The sequence below is a fragment of the Adiantum capillus-veneris genome, chromosome 4, assembly GCF_014529385.1.
Source record: "Adiantum capillus-veneris isolate H3 chromosome 4, ASM1452938v2, whole genome shotgun sequence".
NCBI lineage: Eukaryota > Viridiplantae > Streptophyta > Polypodiopsida > Polypodiales > Pteridaceae > Adiantum > Adiantum capillus-veneris.
The window spans coordinates 109745360-109764431 of NC_140934.1; the positions used below are offsets into that span (position 1 = coordinate 109745360).

At 41.1% G+C, this 19072-nt stretch overlaps 1 protein-coding gene across 1 annotated transcript; it reads right to left on the bottom strand.

Annotated features, from left to right (window-relative positions):
* Positions 1 to 874: 874 nt before the first annotated feature.
* Positions 875 to 2345, bottom strand: LOC147459785 (xyloglucan endotransglucosylase protein 1-like). The gene is made up of 3 exons (XM_086510984.1): positions 2025 to 2345; positions 1821 to 1921; positions 875 to 1693 (listed from the first exon to the last, which is right to left on the bottom strand). The coding sequence occupies exons 1-3, from the start codon at positions 2200 to 2202 to the stop codon at positions 1100 to 1102; spliced, it is 873 nt and encodes a 290-aa protein (XP_086367110.1). The 5' UTR covers positions 2203 to 2345; the 3' UTR covers positions 875 to 1099.
* Between the last annotated feature and the right edge of the window lie 16727 nt (positions 2346 to 19072).

A 19072-nucleotide genomic window follows, 5' to 3' on the forward strand; every position in this document is an offset into this window, starting at 1 on the left:
CCTAGGGAATGGAGATTGATAGGGATATATATATATATATATATATATATAAAGAGAGAGAGAGAGAGAGAGAGAGAGAGATGAAATGATATATTTAACGTCTTCAAAAGGCCAAAGACATATTGAGACCAAACCATCACAAACTGAGACCAAACCATCACAAACTATTAAATCTAATACCATGTCTGGGCACATAAAATGAAGTAAAATAAAATGAAAGTAGAACAAATACTAGGGTAGTTGTTAAAATAACCTATGGGACCATACCGTCACAAAGTGATGAAATGGACATATAGATAGAGAGAAGGGGGGAGAAATTGACAAATGAGAGAAAAAGGTAATAGGAGGGAAATACAAAGAAGAGGGAGGATTATATATATATATATATATAAAATAGAGAAGGGGGGAGAAATTGACAAATGAGAGAAAAAGGTAATAGGAGGGAAATACAAAGAAGAGGGAGGATTATATATATATATATATATATATATATATATATATATATATATGTGTGTGTAGGTAGGTAGAGAGAGAGAAGAGCGATACAAAGAGAAGTAGAGAGGAGACAAAAATGGAGAGATAAGGGATAGATATGGTGAGATAGGGAGAGATGAAGAGATACAAGGATAGAGAGAGAGAAGTAGAGAGATGAAATTAAATGATATGCTATATTAACATCTAGAGGGTAAAAACGAAGGGTTTGAGGGTAAGAGGAGCCATGCCACCTTCGGCGGCAACGCCGTTTTACTACGCCGCCGTTTTACTAGAAAATATAACTTTCAAACATAAATAAGGAAACGAATCTCAAACATAGGAGTCGCTCCTCTAAATCACACTTCACATGAGCAACAAGTGGGCCTTATCTCAATAAGGATAACAAATAAGTACTATGTTTGACACATTATACTAGAACAAGGAGTGGGTGATGGCCTTTACATTCTGTACGTCTGTATGGCAAAATACATTTATACCACACGTATTTGGTATTGAAAAAGAATGACGAAGCTGGTGGGCTTATTACTTGTTGCTGTATGTGGGCGTTTGCAAAAATGGAGGCGAGGTGTCTAGGTAATATACAAGGAGAGGGGAAGCAGCGTCATCAGAACTCGCGGGTGCACTCGGCGGGGGCGGGGTGGTAGCGGGCGGAGTCGGTGCAGTAGTTGTAAACCATGAAGGTTCTCTTCACCCAAGCCAGCTTGCGGCGGTCGAAGGTGGGGGCCGCGCCGCCGGAGGCGCTGATGTGGTTGCTGGCAGAGCGGACGCAGGTGGCGGCGGCGGCGGGAGTAGCGGCACGGCAAGCATTAGCGACGTGGAAGTTGCGGTAGGAGGCCACGAAGGGAGCATGCGCCCAGTCAATCTTCACTAGGCCACCGCGAGTGGCCCAACTGTCGCCATTCCAGATGCTCGAGAAGACTCGCATGGGTTGCCGCCTCAAGAAGGGCACGCCCGCCGCCTCGTTGTTGGAGAAGACGCGGATGGGCACGCCGTCCACCAGGAAGACCACGCGCTTGGCCGACCAATTGACGGAGTAGGTGTGGAAGTTCTGCGTGGGGTCGAACCACAGCGTAATGCGTTGCTCCCGCCCGCCCACGCCCGCCGAGAACACGTTTGTCTGCAGCACGTATGGCTGCCCTGACAAGTTGCCCAGAAACTCAAAGTCCAGCTCGTCGTGCTGCGCCCCGTCCGACGACAACTGCATGGTCGACATCATCACCAGCAACATTAGCATTGTCAACATGGGCCCAGTGGAGCAATTGGAGCTGTTGCTTTCATGGCAAGAGCAGATCGTGCGAAGAGAATTAGTGATGAGAAATACTCACATAATAGGCCGTCACCGTGCCCGCCGAGTCCCCCGGCACCAGCTTTATCTGCATGTCTATATTTCCAAACAGGTAACTCTCCTTTGAGGCAAAGCCCGCGCCTGCACGAATTCAATACTCGACTGGTTAATCACAAATGTCGATCACCACCAAGTGCATTAATCAGGAAGACCGCTAATATGTCCAGCTAATGCTAAGTATTACCTGTGCTTTGGTCCAGGATCAATTGCAGGGCTTCCCCGTTAGCGCCCAAGAATTTGACATTATTGGGTGCCCAGGAGACTACAAAGTTGTCATGAAAGCTGTTGGAGGAGGTGACGGGAGCTGCAGTAGCGGCGGAGCTGAAAAACAGCAGTATAGAGAGAATCCATATAAGCTCCATTGAGCTGGCGCGACTAATCGTCGACACTAAGAGTCTTATTACTGTAAGCACCTGGAGGGAGGAAGCTCCTTGTGTGTGTGTGTGTGTGAGAGAGAGAGAGAGAGAGAGAGAGAGGATGTGTGTGCGCGCGTGTGTTACACCGCTTGTGATCCTCGGAAAATCGCATGCATTTAAATGGGGGGAGTGTGTGTACTACAGCGGGCGTCCCATGCCTTGCATGAGGGGCGCCAGCTAAGGCGCTCTCTATCTTGAGCTACTGGAACACGGCAAGGTTGATGGGATGGGCGGCCAGCTGCAGCCTGCTCCTCTCTGGCATGCCATTTACATTTAACACACATACACACACGCATCACAACAACAACAACAGACATGATTCGAAACCCCCAGGCCCCGTCCGTTCGACCCCGGTCCTTCTCTCCCTCCACAAATTATTGAAATCCGGAGGGCGCCATACAATGCCAGCAGCCAGATGCCGTGAATGCTATGAATTTCCGGTGCCCGTTGCTATGATTAGAGAGAGGGGTCTCGACGCGTTTTCAAAGCAAGTCCCATGGCCACACGAGCAAAGATTGGCCAGCCTTTCTTCCCAATTGCCTGGTTGTGGCCAACTCACGCTCCGCCAAGCCTTGTACCCATCGTCAGATTTAAAAGAGTACTGTTTTTACTCTTTATTCCTTACTTCATACTGCGAGTATTACCACATTTCAAGCCACTATCCTCTCTTATACTATCGTCATCCTTGAGGGCCTCACATCTCGCTTGATTCACAAACGTCCATGGACTAGCATGTGGATATTTCTCATCGTCCTATCGCGCAGTTGCTAAACAAACTACGCGAATGGTGTCCTCAAGCTTGAGAATTCAACCGTTGCTACATCTATCCTAATTGAAATTGGTGAAAGTCTAGTGCACACTAGTGAATGTGTGTGTCCTCTATATGCTAACAAAAACAAATAATACAATTAAAAGCATGTGCATATTGTTAGCCTAGGATAAACGACAATGCGTAGTCATATGAATGGACAAGCCTTTTTTTTTCAAAAACAATCAAAACTATGTGTGGGTTGTCATGGGAAGTTATTGCCCGTCTTTTCCCTTTTCATGTGCTATGGGAGTGCTATGTACATAATTAGTACATCCCAAGGGGGGGGAGAGAGAGAGAGAGAGAGAGAGAGAGCACCTGCAACATGAGCTCCCAAGGTACTAGGTTGTAAAGGAAAAAATGCTTATCAAAATTAGTAACTAGAGTCATTTAGGTGATCATCAAATACGATCAAGCAAACACTAACCCTTTACCCAACAACCTCCCACTTGAAGGCCGATATCTCTTTCAACAAGATGTGACCCATATATACAAGTTGTTTAGGTCCATATCTTTACCTAGAGCTCTAAGCTGTGGACATAACAAATGCTTGGAGGGTAGACTTTAGTCTGCAAGGTTGTAATACATGTTAAGCCTGACAAACTCAATGTGCTTGCCTGTCATCAAACATCTCAGTATGCAATGATATCTGGCACCATTGTGCTTTTTCTTTGCACCAAACAATGGAATTTTTGTCATCTATATATCCCTCATGTTAGTCATAATGTAAAAGTGGAACCTCTATATTGATGTCCAAGTCTCCCACTTGACGACTAGGGTAAAACCCCCAACTTAAGGCCACCTAAGGGGCTTCACAAATTGCAACCAGCATACTCCACCGTTTTCAGGTTGGATGAGCACAATTGGAAGAGCTCATCAACGCCTACCTACAGTAAAAATCTCGCCCACGAACGGTGCTTCTATAGCGACGTGCAACGTCGTCGAAGATTTTCTGTGTAACAAAAATGGACGTGAGTGGAAAGCCACACGAGGGGGTTATTATGGGACATGGCAGCCAACAAGGCTTGAACCTAGATCCAACGGCAGTGATTTAAAGTTGAGTTGAGCTAACCACCTCACCACAAGGCCACTTGTGTCCCTACATTGGACCTTTACAATTTTAAACTTTGGGGAGTCCAAGGTCCCATTAAAGGGGGCCGGTTTTTTATTGGCCCCTTTACCCTAAGCCAATAGCTTTTTTGTTGGCTTTTGACACACACCACATTTAGCTTTTGTTATAGATATAGATGTAACACCTTGTAAAAAAGATGATCAATAAATTGTGTATGAACCTATATAAAGACATATCCCAAAGTAGACCTTCTATTGTCCACATTCCTTCCAAATTAGCTTCTGTGTAGCGGATGATACATCTGCCTCTTTGCATCCAAAGAAATGTAAAACTCCTTCATACCATTCTTGTATATCTTATGACACCTTTAACTTCCTCACAATGATTCTTGCACCAAGATATTGGACATAACTTTGCTAATGACTCCGGTTGCAAGCGTGCACAAGTCTTCATGGTTCAAATCATGGTGCACACCAAAGAATAAGCAATTAATTCATAAGGTTGGCCAACTTAACCATCTCCACGTTTGATTTGGGAAAATTTTCTTGCTATTGTGGAGGCGATACAGTACGTATTGCTCCCTCCACCACCCCACCTCCTCTCTCTCTCTCTCTCTCTCTCTCTCTCTCTCTCTCTCTCTCTCTCTCTATTGAAATTCTTGAGTACACAACATGAGTGTTGTTTTTGAGAATAGTAAACAATCAGCATAATGCACATGTAGGGTAGATCATTGAAATTATTGCACATGCAGATTTGAGATTCTTGGGTACACAACATAAGTATTGTTTTTGAGACTAGTAACGATCCGCATAATACACATGCCAAAGAAATGTATTCACTTCACCCAAATTTTCATGTCAAAATTCTCATGTAGCTTTGGCTTCAATGCATCGACCTCAAAACTCTTCTTCTTTTATATGAGCATTGTTAGCATATGTGTCCGTCCCTAGGTGAGAACCCACTCTAGACCAGCAGCCTCTCATCTTGTCTAGAGTTATATTATAACCTCTACTTGCATTCTACATTTTATTGAGTTTCATTCACTCATGCAATATTTCCAAGTAATCTAATTCTTTTCCTTTTGCAATGCGAAATGTCACCTCTCGGAATATGTTGAGTGCACTTTATGCCCAGCATGGATGTGGCAAGGAAGCTCTAGGTTGGATGAAAAGTGAGGGTGTCTTGCTAGACAAGGTCTCTTGGAGTCCTCTTATAGGAGGATATGCCCAAGAAAGGATTGTCGAGGAAGCCTTACGTTGTTTTATCGGATGCACTAGTAGGGCACTATAATCACTTTACTTAGAGTGCTCAAAGCACTGTAGATTCTAAGGTCTATTGGATGAGAGCCAAATTCTTTTTTATAAAATGAGGAGAAAATTTGGCATTATATCTTACAAAGATCACTACATTTGCATGGTTGACCTTTGCGGGTGGGCAAGGCATTTTGAGAAAGCTATGAGAGTAATCAAGACGATGTTCATCTGAATATCTCTAGTCTTCTGTGAAGTTGAATTTCCTTTTGACCCCTATTTTTAGGAAATGAAAACTAGTAGAGTGGAAAAAGTTGCAACAACGCTTTGCAAAGTTGCTAGGTTGGATTGGTTGCTTCATGTATTTGGTTGGAAGATTCTACCAAGGACAAGATAGTTGCACATTGGTTGTGGCTCTACAATGATGTTGCTGCATACACATAGCCAATATAAAGCAAACATCTCTACCACCTAATCATTGGCCCATTGCAAAGGGAAGAAATGTCACACAAGAGGATTTCACTGCTCTTTTACAAGTTGGATTCCAGTTTAGATATGATACTACACTGGAAGTCACAACCTTTATATCATTAGGTGGCAGCTGGCTACATTTACCAAGAGTTATGATCTATATGAGGCATTACATGTGTCTAAAGCTAGACAACATGATCTTAGAGAGTTGTCTGTCCACCATGGTGTGGGGACCAGTGACATGTTGATGTAGGGGATCCTTTACGTTTTGATTCACATGTTTTATGTACATTATGGTCACATGACTTGGATATGGCATCATGGTGGTATGTGATTGGAGTTTTGGTATGTGGGATGGTATGCATATCATATTGCTACTTGGAAAGTAGTTTTGTTTTGAGTTTTCTTGAGTTGATTTGCTAAGTTACTTTGAGAGTATGGTAGGTGTGTTATTTGGTATTCTTTTGAATATGATGTTCAATCTAAATCAATTAGAAATGGTACATTTTCAAAAGCTACATTTCACGCTAATAAAAGATATGCATGAGCATACATTTCCACAAGCAAAGGCATGCATGCATGTTATATTTGATTTTTTGATGATTGAAGGAATGAACAATTTAATGTAGATATTCTCATGCTACTCTAATGTTGGAAGATATTGTTAGTGTAATACGAGCATTAAAAATCTCAAAAATAATGTTTCAATTGAAAAAGCTCAAACACAGAAGCTCGCAAATATAAAATCCCCCTTCTTATGTTAAAGCATGTAAACATTTTCCACGAATAGCCCTGCTGATTTGGGCATCTTAATTTTTTCTCAACATAACAAAACTATCCCATATTGAGTCATGTCCTTGAACCAAAGTACTATAAGGTCCATAGAAATTCTTTTCCGTCTACCATTTCAAATATCAAGGGGATGTAAGATTACACCTTCTTTGAGGTGATGTGCTTCGTTGACTCTTTGTTAACTTGAGAATTTCGACATTGTAAAACGTAGTCTTAAACATGTCAATATAAACTTGACCATTAATACTCTTGTCATAGGAGTGCATAAGCCTTACTTATGTCTGGATGGCCTACACTTGGACTATAATGACATTTAGGAAAAAAAAAGGCGTTGAATGTCTGTGCTGGAGAAATTCTTCCATCAACTCAGCTCAGCACTCAGTAAGAGAGAACTGCGTATGAAGGTACTAGAAGCACTATCCTTATCTCCCCCGAAATTTGCCCTTGAGAGATCCTAAAAACTCACTTTTTGTATTTTGAATGAAGGAGAGTATATATATTCAATATTCTTCTCTCTTTTTTTCAATCTGATGCTTTGCATCAACCATTTTTATGGGATTGTGCCCACACAAGCACCTCGCCTTTACTGCTAAGCCAACTCCGCTTGACATTATTCAATATTCTATTGAGAACATCTACTACAATGTTATAACAACCTTTGCAGTATTTAGCCAAGCATCAAAATCTTGAAGAATGGTGGCCCAGTGAGCCCTTAGACCCTTCAAAGTTTTTTGATTTGAGATTCATTTTACACTTTCACTATGAAACGCAATGTGAAACTAAGTTGTCTCCACTTTTTAAAGTGTACACTATAGCATAGAGTCCCCTTTTGTAGTAGGCAAAGTAATGCTTAGTACAATTGAGATTTTTACTCTCAAAAGCCAGTGGTCTATTGTCCTAGAGTAGAATTGCACCAATAGTTCAAGCCTTACTATTATTTGGTTATAGCCATCTATGACTATATTTGCTCTGTTCTTACATGTGGGACTACAAAATCATTGAAGAAAAAACCTTATTGCCTTCATTTTTTTTGTTTATACTCTGATTCAAACTAAAATAATATACAAAGCTAGTCCACTCGATATTCTCAAATGTTAGCCTTAAGAATAATGAAAAGATTTTGAACAAGTAGGGTTGAGCAATTACGTAATGGGTTTAGTGAGGATTGGATAGCCTAGCTTTTTTTTCACATACTCTCTCTCTCTCTCTCTCTCTCTTGAGTAGCTCACTATGAGATTTCAACTTGCTTAATCATGGAACTAGGGTTGAAAATGACTTTTGGAATTCCAAGAAATGAGATAGAATAAAAGTGCTCACAAATTACTAGATTAAATATCCTAAGCTATACAACAAGTCTAGAAGGAGATTTGCTGATGTAGTCATTGCAAAACTTATTCCTTGAAAACATTGGCATAAACAAAGAACATTTTTAATGCATGTCAAATTAGAAGAAAGAAAAAACTACATTCAATTATTGAACCTTTTGTATATCAATATCTCGTTTACATTTAGTCTATAAAGGAACTTGTAGTCTTGCAATAAAGGAAGAAAATCCTTTAGCTGGGGTTCATGCATCCATTTCACATATTCAAATGGATAATTCCTAAACTTAATCAAATACCTACGATGCTTTACATTTCCTCTTTGCTATCTTTGTATTTAAGGATAGCCTTAGGTTATAGGATCTCCTCTTGTTCATGAAACTTTGGAGGATCTTCTTCAATGGGTCCATTTGAGGTATACTTGTAGACGGCTTAAGTAGGCTCACATGAAATGAATTACATAAATATTACTGCTTAGGCAACTTGAGTCAATAATCTATTGTATTATTGACTCTTTCTAGAATCTAGAATGGACCATAGTATCTCTTGGTGAGTTTAACATAGAACTTTTGATGTCATGTGGCTTGCCTTGCCAGTCCTTGCCCGTCTTTGAGGTAATCGAGTGTTAGGAAATTTAAACAAAACCCATTCTTCTTTCTTAAACTCTATTGAGTGCTCTTTTTTGCCTTTGCTGTGACACTTGAATATCTTCTTTTATCCTTTGAAAAGCTATTTTAATTTCATGCACATTTTCATCAGCTCTACAAATATCTGGTGATACATTCTTAAGATAGGTGAAGGCTTAGGGAGGCCTTCAATTATCTCAGATGGAGACTTGCTTGTAGAAGTATGCATTGTGTTATTGTATGCAAACTATACCAAAGTTAAAGTATATCTCCCATTGATTACCTTGGTCCTTCTCACAAAAATGCACTTTTTTAGAAGATTAAGAATCCTCAAATTTGTGATTTCACTATAGCCATCCTTTTGAGGGTGATATGCTGAAGGGAAATCAAGAAGTGTGCCCATGTTTCAAATAGACTCCTCCAAATGATACTTGTAATACGATGATCTTTATCAAATACCATTGAACTTGATATACCGTGGTACTTAAAATTTTGGGGAATAGAGAAAGTAGCCATGTGATGTGATTAATAGTGTTTTTAACAAGAATACAATGGGCGTGTTTATTGAATCAATCAAATACTATCTAAATGCCTATATATATTTCCATGTATGGGCTTTAGTGAGCCAAAATAAAGTTCATAGAAATACTTTCCCATTGGAACTTTTGAAATTAGCAAAGGTTGTAACAATCTAGGGGCCTTGGGCCTATCATACTTGACCTTTTGGCATAGTATACATTGCTATACATAGTCTTAAATGTCATGTCACATAGTGGACCAATAGAAATAAGTTTTTATTGCTTGAGTTATAGCTTAAATTCCCTGGTGCCCTGCATAAGGAGGTGCATGTGATTTGTACATAACCTTCTCACACAAATTCTTTGTAAACCATTCAATAAAAAATCTATTCTTTAGTGAGAAATGTTCATGGGTTTTGTTATTCTCTACGTCAGCCATAATAGTTATATAATCTCCATCTTTTGCATACCTTCCAATCATGCTTGTTAAGTAATTACCATATGCAATGGAGATAGCATGAATCCTAGGCCGATGTGAGATTGCATCTGCAACTGTATTTTGCTTTTCCAAAATGTGAGCTCTAAAAATGGAATCGCAAAAGAAAAGTAGCCCACCTTATTTGTTTGTCAAGCTTGGTTTTTATAAGAAAATACTTGACACTTTGATGGCATCTTCATATGATGAAAGGTGTCCCTAACAAGTAGTGCTTCCATGAATCTAATGAATGAATAACTATCATTAATTAGTTTTCATAGATCCAAGTACTTACTCTTGTGGGTATAATTGGTGACTTACATAAGCAATGGGATGTCCTTCCTGGGAAAGGATGGCCCCAATGGTATCACCACATGCATTGTTAGGTTTCAAGCCCATTTGGTGCATGTGTGGGAGCATCTTTATAGCATGAAGACAGACACATGGCAAGATTTCCATCAACAATTCTCCCTTACCTAAGAAGCAACCTTCGACACTACATCATCTTCCAATTTCGCCTCTATTAGGTGCTCTAGAGCAAAACGACATCGGCGTTGTTTTTTTTCCCTGCTCAACTCAGCTACATAGTTTTTATTTTATTTTCACGGTGTTTTTAAAAAGTGACCACCTTATTTGGCCATGGTCAAGAGGTTATTCACACAAAGGACGCCTTTTGTTGGAGCATCGAACTGGCCTTGACCTAGAAGGTCTTCCTCCCACCCAAAGATCGGACACTTATGAATTTGCGGTTTTATTATCGACAAATCAAAGCAAATTTGTTGAATTGCGACAAAAAAATTCAAACTATCAGCAAAGGCGCCAACTTTTAGAATCGCCCTCAATCTTTACCAACTTCTCGAAGAAAGACAAATCAAGTTTGAAGCTTATCAATGACAGTGGTCATATGAGAAATTATATCAAACATGGCATCAAAAGTGGATAAATTCAATGGCTATGGCTTCCATACTTGGAAAATGAAGGTTAAGGGTTATCTGATGTGCAAAAAATGTATGGAACATTGTAAAGACCCTATCAACCGATGAAGTAGGCACATCAGAGAGCAACAATGCAAGGATGAGCAAGCATTAGGTATTATTCTCACATCTCTGGAAGATGACTTTATTCATTAATTGGATGATATCAATTCTTATAGTGCTGCTTGGATAGAATTAGAGAAGCTTTTTGGTGCTAAAGCTAAGTATTCAATGATGAGTCTAAAGATGGAGTTATACTCTCTTGATACGTGTGTTGATGAAAACGTAACTTCTTTAGCTAACAGCCTGAAGAGTATCAAAACTCAACTTCTGTATGTTGAAGCCCCAGTGCCACATGAAGATATCATAGCCATTTTGTTAAAAATCTTGCCTGATGAATTCCATCAAATTGTCACTGTTATGGAAAAGAAAGATCCGCTGCCCTCTTCGGATGTTATCATTAATTCCTTGTTGTTGCAGGAAGAAGAAAAAAGAGTATCACGTACCAGTTCTTCCATTATTCCTAGTGCATATGCAGTATCCCCTACCAATTCTTTTGATACTCCCAGTGCATATGCAGTCATTAATTGTGCTTCTACCTCAGTTTCATCGAGAACATCCATTGGTACCAGATCTAGTGCCATTTACGGGTGCAACAATCATCAGATGAAGGATTGTTTCAGAGAAAGTATTTGTCCTCACTGCAGTAAGACAAATCGTCCCTCCAATAAATGCTTCCAAAAGAATAAAAATCAGATTCATGTGATCGATGGTGATGCAAAATCCCAAATACTTTTTGTTGACAGTGATGTTCTTCAGATTAACTCTTTTTATGTTTTCTTAGTAAAAATAAATAAATTGTCAAGGGTTATAGACACTGCAACATGTAAGTGGTAAGAACTGCCAATAATACCAATTTTTGTTCAAGTCATTATTTTTGTAAACCAATTCTCATGAGGTTATTTGGTAAACCAAAACCCAAGGTTTGGAAGTCAACCAAAAATTCCATTTATTGGTAGCTAATTTTTTGACATGCACGCTATCTGTTCGGGGGGGGGGGGTCATTGCCATAGCACCAGGTTATGGGTGTACCAAAACCCTTGGTTGTGAGAGAACCTAAAACTCATGGGTCACGAGTACACCAAAAACTCGAAGCATCATGAGAATGGTCAGTCTTGTTTGGGCTGAAGGGGGGGATTGTTAGGTTTCAAGCCCGTTGGTGCTTGTGTGGGAACACCTCTATATAGCATGCAAGTAGACTCAGTTTAGTGGAGTTTTTTGCATGGCAAGATTGCCCTATCTATGTAAAAGAAATTTTATCAATTAAAAACATAACATTATTTTTGTGTTGTGTCAAATGTCTCTCTCTCTCTCTCTCTCTCTCTCTCTCATCCTCATCTTCAGCCTTTCTGCACGCTACTCGATCTCTCCCTTGCCATGGATCCACTCAAAAGACTTGGTAAAATTTGATAAAACCAAAAGTAGTTTTGTCATAAGGTTTTCTTTGAGGTCATTATAGGCATGATTCTCTCTATATAGTCTACTTCTATTTAACCTTTTCTTAGTTAAATCATGGAGTGGACCGGCTATTATACAAAATTTCTCTATAAATCATGTATAGTAGGAACAGGTGCTTATAAAGTTTCTTAACTCAAGTAAAGTTCTTTGGTTGTTGGCACTCATTCGTTACTCTAAGCTTGTCGGGATCCATACGAATTTCTTAAAAAGAGATAATGTGACCCAAGTATTGTATCTAATCAAGATAGAATTCACTTTTCTTTCCATCACATACGAGATCATGTTAGCAAACAACTCTTCAAAAACCTCCTTTAAGTGCTTGTTGTTCTCTTCCAAGTCTTAGAGTATAGTCAAAGAATACTCCCATATATGCTCTATGCTTTCAAAAGAGTCTTTTCCCTCGACCTATAAAAGGTTGTAGGAGCATTGGTAAGTCCAAAATGCATTACCAAGTATTGATACGGCCCAAATTGCGTGCAAACCATGGTATTGTGTATATCATAGGATCAATGCTTATTTGATGCTAGACACTTTGAAGGTCAATTCTACCGATGTAAGAAGAGCCATCAAATATGTCCTCTATGTGAGGAACTAAGAATTGATTCATTATTGTGCTACTACTTAGTGCACAATAGTCCACACACATATAGTAGGACACATCCTTCTTTTACACTAAACACATTGGTGAGCAATAAGGAGATGAAGTTGGACGTACCATTTAATTCTCTATTATCTTGTTCTCTTCTTGGGAGAGAATCTTCTCTTGTTGTGCATGAGAAACATGATAAGGGGGTGTATTAGGAGGAGTGTTTCCCACGGACTTGCTCAATCTTATTGTCATCGTTCCCATTTGAGGGAGGTAGCTCACTAAGGATAGAGACAGAAAAACAATCACTATATGATTGAAGGAAATACACTTGATTCATTTCATCATTAGAGCATGAGTTGGTATTAGATCTCACAATAATGAGACCCAAGAGAGGAGTCTTTGACAAAAATCATACATGAAAAAAGAGAAGACTTTATCAATTTTTGTATAGATACATGTGATACCACTAAAATGGTACTTCCATTCCCCTCAATACTAAGACCCATAGCTCTATCTCTATGATGAAAACTTATGACTCTATTCTTGGGTTAAAGGCAGATGTATCTTTACCACGGTGGTACAGCCAAAGTGTGTCGACCATAGAAGATGGCATGGGAAGATATGCAGGCTAGCAGAAGCATGGCAAAGCGCTGGGGCAGCTAGGAAGATCATGGGCTGACAGGTAGCAACGGAGATGTATCACTAATGCGGCTTATAGGCCAAGAAAGGCTCCAGAAGAGGCTAATTTGGGTAACAGGTGAACGGTATGCAAGATGCAGCTTTTGGGTCCAAGAATGTAGAGCTTGAAGTGCTAAAGGAGCAGGTCTAGACGGCTCACCAAACAAAGCTATGGAGCCCAAGTTATTAAAGGTTGAAGGTTCAGTGTGTTGCAGACTCTTGCCGGACAGGGCACTGGGGACAGATGGTCCAAGTGGAAGTTAGGGTATAGGCATCTAATGCTCAATTTATGGAGCCTACCTATCTTTTTAGATTGCAAATAGGAGCCACGGATTGCAGTTTATGGCCAGGTGAAGTTTTACAGGGGGCTAGGTTGGTGCCCACTTGTTGGTGCCCACCTGACCACATGGGGAAGCGTGTCATCTAGCATCTTTTGAGCCTCGACAAGGTTCTAGAGTCGGGTATGCATCATATGGAGCTAGTAGGAATTGCCTCCACGTCAAACGAAGCACGGAGCGGAAAGATATAGAAGCCAGAGGATTGGGTGCACTTGTTCAGGGTTGATTGCTTTGCTCGGTTTTTTCAACCTCGGTTTGAGGGCTTGGGTAGTTTTGAAGTGCAACTAGAGCAGGGGGTGTTCAAGTCGACATGATGAAACTATGGCCGGTTTTTGCGGCTCGGCAAATGGATCACCAGTGAACAATCGGCAAGCTAGGGAAAGTAGGGCAAAAAATGGGGTTTTATAAGATTTTTTTGCATTTTTGTTAAAGCCATGGAGGCTTTTGACCGGCAAATGCCACGTGACAGGGCGAAGGAACCCACATGTGCCAAGTGAGACCAGGTTGACGTGGTATAAGGCCTATGAGAGGTGCCCACTATGGGTATCTCCATGAGGAGTGTGAGCTTGGAGCTCCCCGGCTATGCCGTGCGCACTGAGGCGCTGCTATTGGTGGCACATGCGGCGGATTTTGTTGAAGGTGGCACTGGCGTGGCCGCAGTTGGCGGTGGTTGTGTGATGACGTGGCAGGGAGCGCCCACTTAGGGTCCGAATCACACATGCCCTCTAAGGGGCCAGTTTTTTTTGAGGGTAAGGTGCCCCCCCCAATAGCGATGTTGCTATTGCTCTCATGGAGAGGGGTCCCACCAGTGGACAACAAGAGGAATAGAGTGAGAATTCGACGGCTTCAAGGGTCGATACAAGGGGCTTAGCCCGCCACAAGTGTCAAGCAAGGGAAGAGAGAGAGGGAACCAATCCGAGAGGAGTCCAAAGTACCAAAAGTGCAAGTGCAAGGGTGGCCAAATTGAGCGGACAAAGAGCCAAGAGAGGTGCCATGCAAAAATTGCCAAAATAGACTATGCCAAGTGGTGGCAATGCAAAAAACAAATTCTAAATGAAGCTCCAGTTGATTGCACGAGCTTGATAGCTCCTTGTTTTTTCTTTTTTAGCCTTAGCCAAGCCTTATAAAAGGACATAGAAGTGATTTTTTGGGGGCTTTTTTGCAAGAGAGAGTTATTGGAGGTCTACAAGCCTCTATATTGTAAGCTTGCCATTGCATACTTGATTGTACTATCTCCCTATGCAATACTACTAAGGATTTGCCCCTATTTCTCGTGTTGCTTCTCCCCATCCCCCTCCTTTTATCTCGCTCTTTGTGTATTTGCCAGTGCTTGAAGAGGGTATGCCTGCAGCTTGAACGGTGTTACCAAGAGGGCAGAATCGGGGTGTTTTGTGAATCCAAGGGTGAGTTGAGCAGTGTGGGTGTTTGGTGAATCGAAGGGTGAGTTGAGTAGTGTGGGTGCATTTGTGCTCCAAGGTGTTTTTGCAAGGTATGAGATAGTTGTTCTGTGCGCTAAGGTGGATATGTTAGTGCAAATTAGCCAATTTGAAGGTGTTATTTGAGAGGTTAGGGGTGTTGTGGATACCCTGAGCTATAGGGAGGCTTTCTATTGTGTGTCGGGTGTGTTCCCTATTTCCCCTCTCCAATCGGCCGGACATTGTATCAGGCTGCTCACTCTTCTCCTTATTCATTGTACATATACAAGGAATAAGGAGAACTCTCACCAGACTTCTACTGAGAGCTTGCTCATTCCACTCTATGTTTTATCTCTCTCTCTCTCTCTCTCTCTCTCTCTCTCTCTCTCTCTCTCTCTCTCTCTCTCTCTCTCTCTCTCCACAGATGCAATACATTTGCATACCCTTCAACTAGTGTCAAAGCGCACAAGGATGGTGGAGGTGATAGCTTACTTGCTCTCGCTGGTGGAGAGATCAAGAAATCTTGGAAGCTTTGTGAGAATGCAATGGGATCTTGTCAGTTCAGTTGAGAGTAATGTATGCTCTTATGTAAGCTTAGAAGAGAGTATGGAAGAAAGTGTGTAGGTGAAGGTGTGTTAAGTATGGAGCTTGATTTACCCCTTTTAACTTTAAGTTTCGAAAGCACACATTTGTAAGGCCCCCATTATGAGGAGAAGCCATCATGCGTAAGAAAAATCACATGCCAAAAAACCAAAAATTCACGCCTAATCTCAAGCTTTGGGTTCACTACAATATTCCCTTTTTGCCGAAATATCATGGCCTGACGGTGGCAAAAAAATGATTAAAAAATGGCCGTTGGCCGGTTGCTGGTGGTCAATGGCCGATGGGGCCGGTGGTAAGAAATCAATGGTCGATGACCGATTTCTAGGTGGAATTTTCTTCTCAAGGGCGGTCAAACATGAACGCATTGGAGAGTCAAACTTGAACTTGTCTACACAAGGGCGGTCAGACATGAACGCATTGGAGAGTCAAACTTAAACTTGCCCTTGTCTACACAAGGGCTGCTACACACGGTTGTCTCTTATAAGAGAGGGCAGCCCTTCTGGCCTATAAAAGGAGCCCTCTTCTACACACAAAATGCATTGTGAAGTTGATGAAACAAGGTGTGTGTGAGGTGGTGAGAGTGAAGCAAGGTGGAGCTCCATTAAGGGTATAATCCCTTTGTAACCTACTTCTACTTTGAAGTACTAAAGTCGTGGTTGCTTTCCCATGGACATATCCCACATTCGGTGAACCACGTATATTGTGCTCTCTCTCTCTCTCTCTTTCTCTCTCTCGTGTGTGAAAATTCTCTTTCCATTAAGTAAACTACTATAATATCTACTTAGCTATGTCCTATTTCCTAGCAATTCATATCAGAGCAAGGTTCGCTCGTAGCTAAAGTATTTCAAGGAAAGGATTCCTTGAATTGAAAGGGTTTAATCGCAGAGGAAGGTAAGGTCAAGATTGATAAGTTCAACGATAAGAACTACCAACATTTGAAGATCTAGATTGACGACTATCTCTATCAGAAGGATCTTTATTTGCCACTAGGCGGTCTTGCAAAGAAGCCCGCAACAATGGCAAATGAAGCATGGATTTTCCTTGATCGAAAGGCATTAGGAACAATTCGACTAAGGTTGGCATCAACAATGGCTTTCAACGTTTCGGAGATGAAGACCACGGAGGACTTGATGAAGTCACTTGACGGCCTCTACGAGAAACCATCGGCATCCAATAAGGTATTTCTTATGAAGCACTTGTTCAATCTAAAAATGATAGGGAATGGTTCAGGTGCAAAAAACCTAAACAAATTTACACCAACATAAGTCAGCTTATCAATGAGGTTCAATTTCGACGATGAAGTGCGAGCCGTCCTTATAGTATCGTCTCTACCGGATAGTTGGGACAGCCTTGTGATGGCTGTAACTAACTCTATCTTTGACACAAAGAGTCTTAAAATTGATGATGTTGTGGGTGTTCTCAGAAGCGAGGAAATGCGAAGGAGAAGCAAAGGTGAATCATCAAGTGGTGCACTGTCAGCAAAAACAAGGAGAAGATCAAAGAAGAGATTCAAAATTCAAAAGGGTCGTGATTGCTCAAGGCGGAGCAAGTCACCCACAAAGTCAGTTTTTAAATGTTAGAACTGTGGTAAGAAGGTCCACGTCAAGAAGGATTTCTGGTCCAAGAAGAAGAAGGAGTCGGAGTCTCAAGGCCAATGTGGCAGGTAAAGTAGAGCAAGATGCTCTAATTCTCTCATTAGACAATGTGTATAATTCCTCAATCGATAGTAGACCTTGAGGTTTCATTCCATGTTTCCAAGATTACACCAAAGGCAATTTTGTGTATGTATTCTTGGGAGATGATGAAGCTTGTGAACTTGTCGGCAAAGGTATAGTTTGTGTCAAAACTGCTAATGGAAATGAATGGAATCTTAAAGATGTTAGGCATGTTCCTTCTCTTCCCAAAAAATTGATCTCTACAGGACAATTGGATGATGAAGGTCACAACATTACATTTGGAAACAAACATTGGAAGATCTCAAAGGGATCTTGTTACCATATACATGTGGTAGTGATGTGTGTGGACACACTTAGGACCGCCGAGGCATTTTTTCCCTCTATAGGAGGGTTTTTCCCCCTGTGCATTGTATATACATCCATCACTCTAGGGCTATCGATTTTTCCATTGCACACTAAGTAATACACTCTCTATTGTGTACCTTGAGCTTCCTTTGTCTTCTCCAAGCTGTGTGTGTTTTCCTACAACCCTAATTCCAACAATTGGTATCAGAACAAGTTGCGTCCTCCCGGGCTTAGTGGCCAGCAGCTCCAGCACACGCCTGCTCACTTTCTTTGATTTTAGTGAGCTTTGGTGCGCATTTGTAGGTCAACAAAAATTTCGAGAAAGCTCATAGAGTTTTGTGCGCTCAGATTTTTAATTCGGGGCTCATTTTGGCCTCCGTTTTCACTACAAGCAGTACTGCACAGGCTATTTTGTAATTTTGTGCAAAATTTTTGTCAGTGCCATTTTTTGCATAACATGTCCCTTATAGTCTTCTACGGTTTGTTCAAAGTAGCACGTGTTGTTCTCGCTTCGATTCTCCTCTTTTCAGGCAGTTTTCACATGAGGTGCAACATTTACCATGACTGACAACAACACAAATGTGTTCAAGATATTTGCTGTTGAGGAAAAATTGGATGGGGACAATTAACCTATGTGGGCTTACATGATGCAACATGTTCTTGTGTCAAAGGGCATCTGGAATATTGTGCAAGGCATTGATGCACGTCCTGGTTCTGAGGATGTAGGCGACGTTGAGGATGTCGTAGGTCTTGCTGCTGTTAGAGTTGTTTTGCCTACGACAGAACAAGCTCGTGGGGATGTAAAGGATGCATAGGCTCATGCGTTGATTGCATTGTCTGTAAAGCGCACCATTACTACTCACGTTCGTTTAGCAAAATCTGCAAAACAGGCTTGGGATACTCTCCCTAGTCTTTATGCAAGCCGCAATGAGGCAAAAATTGCATTGCTACGTAAAGAGTTGGAGTCGAAGATTATGCACGAGGAAGATGATATGGACACTTTCCTTGCTAGTGTCAAGGATATCAATAAGCAACTTATTTCTGCAAGTGAAAGTCATTTCAGACAGTTCCCTTGTGCAGATTGTTCTTGATGCCTTGTCAGACTCTTGCCAGACTTTTGCTAGTACTTGGAGACTTATGACCCAAGGAAATCCTGAACTTGTCAAGTTTGATGCATTGTGCACATTGCTGTTGCAAGAGTCACTTTCCAAAAAAAACAAGACTAGACAGTGTGCAGATGAACAAGCTTTTATTACTTCTCAAAGAAAGTGGTAACAGCAATGTAGCCACTTCTTATGGTTCTTCTGCGAGTGGAAAATTACATGTTCCTAATGCTTCTGATGGCA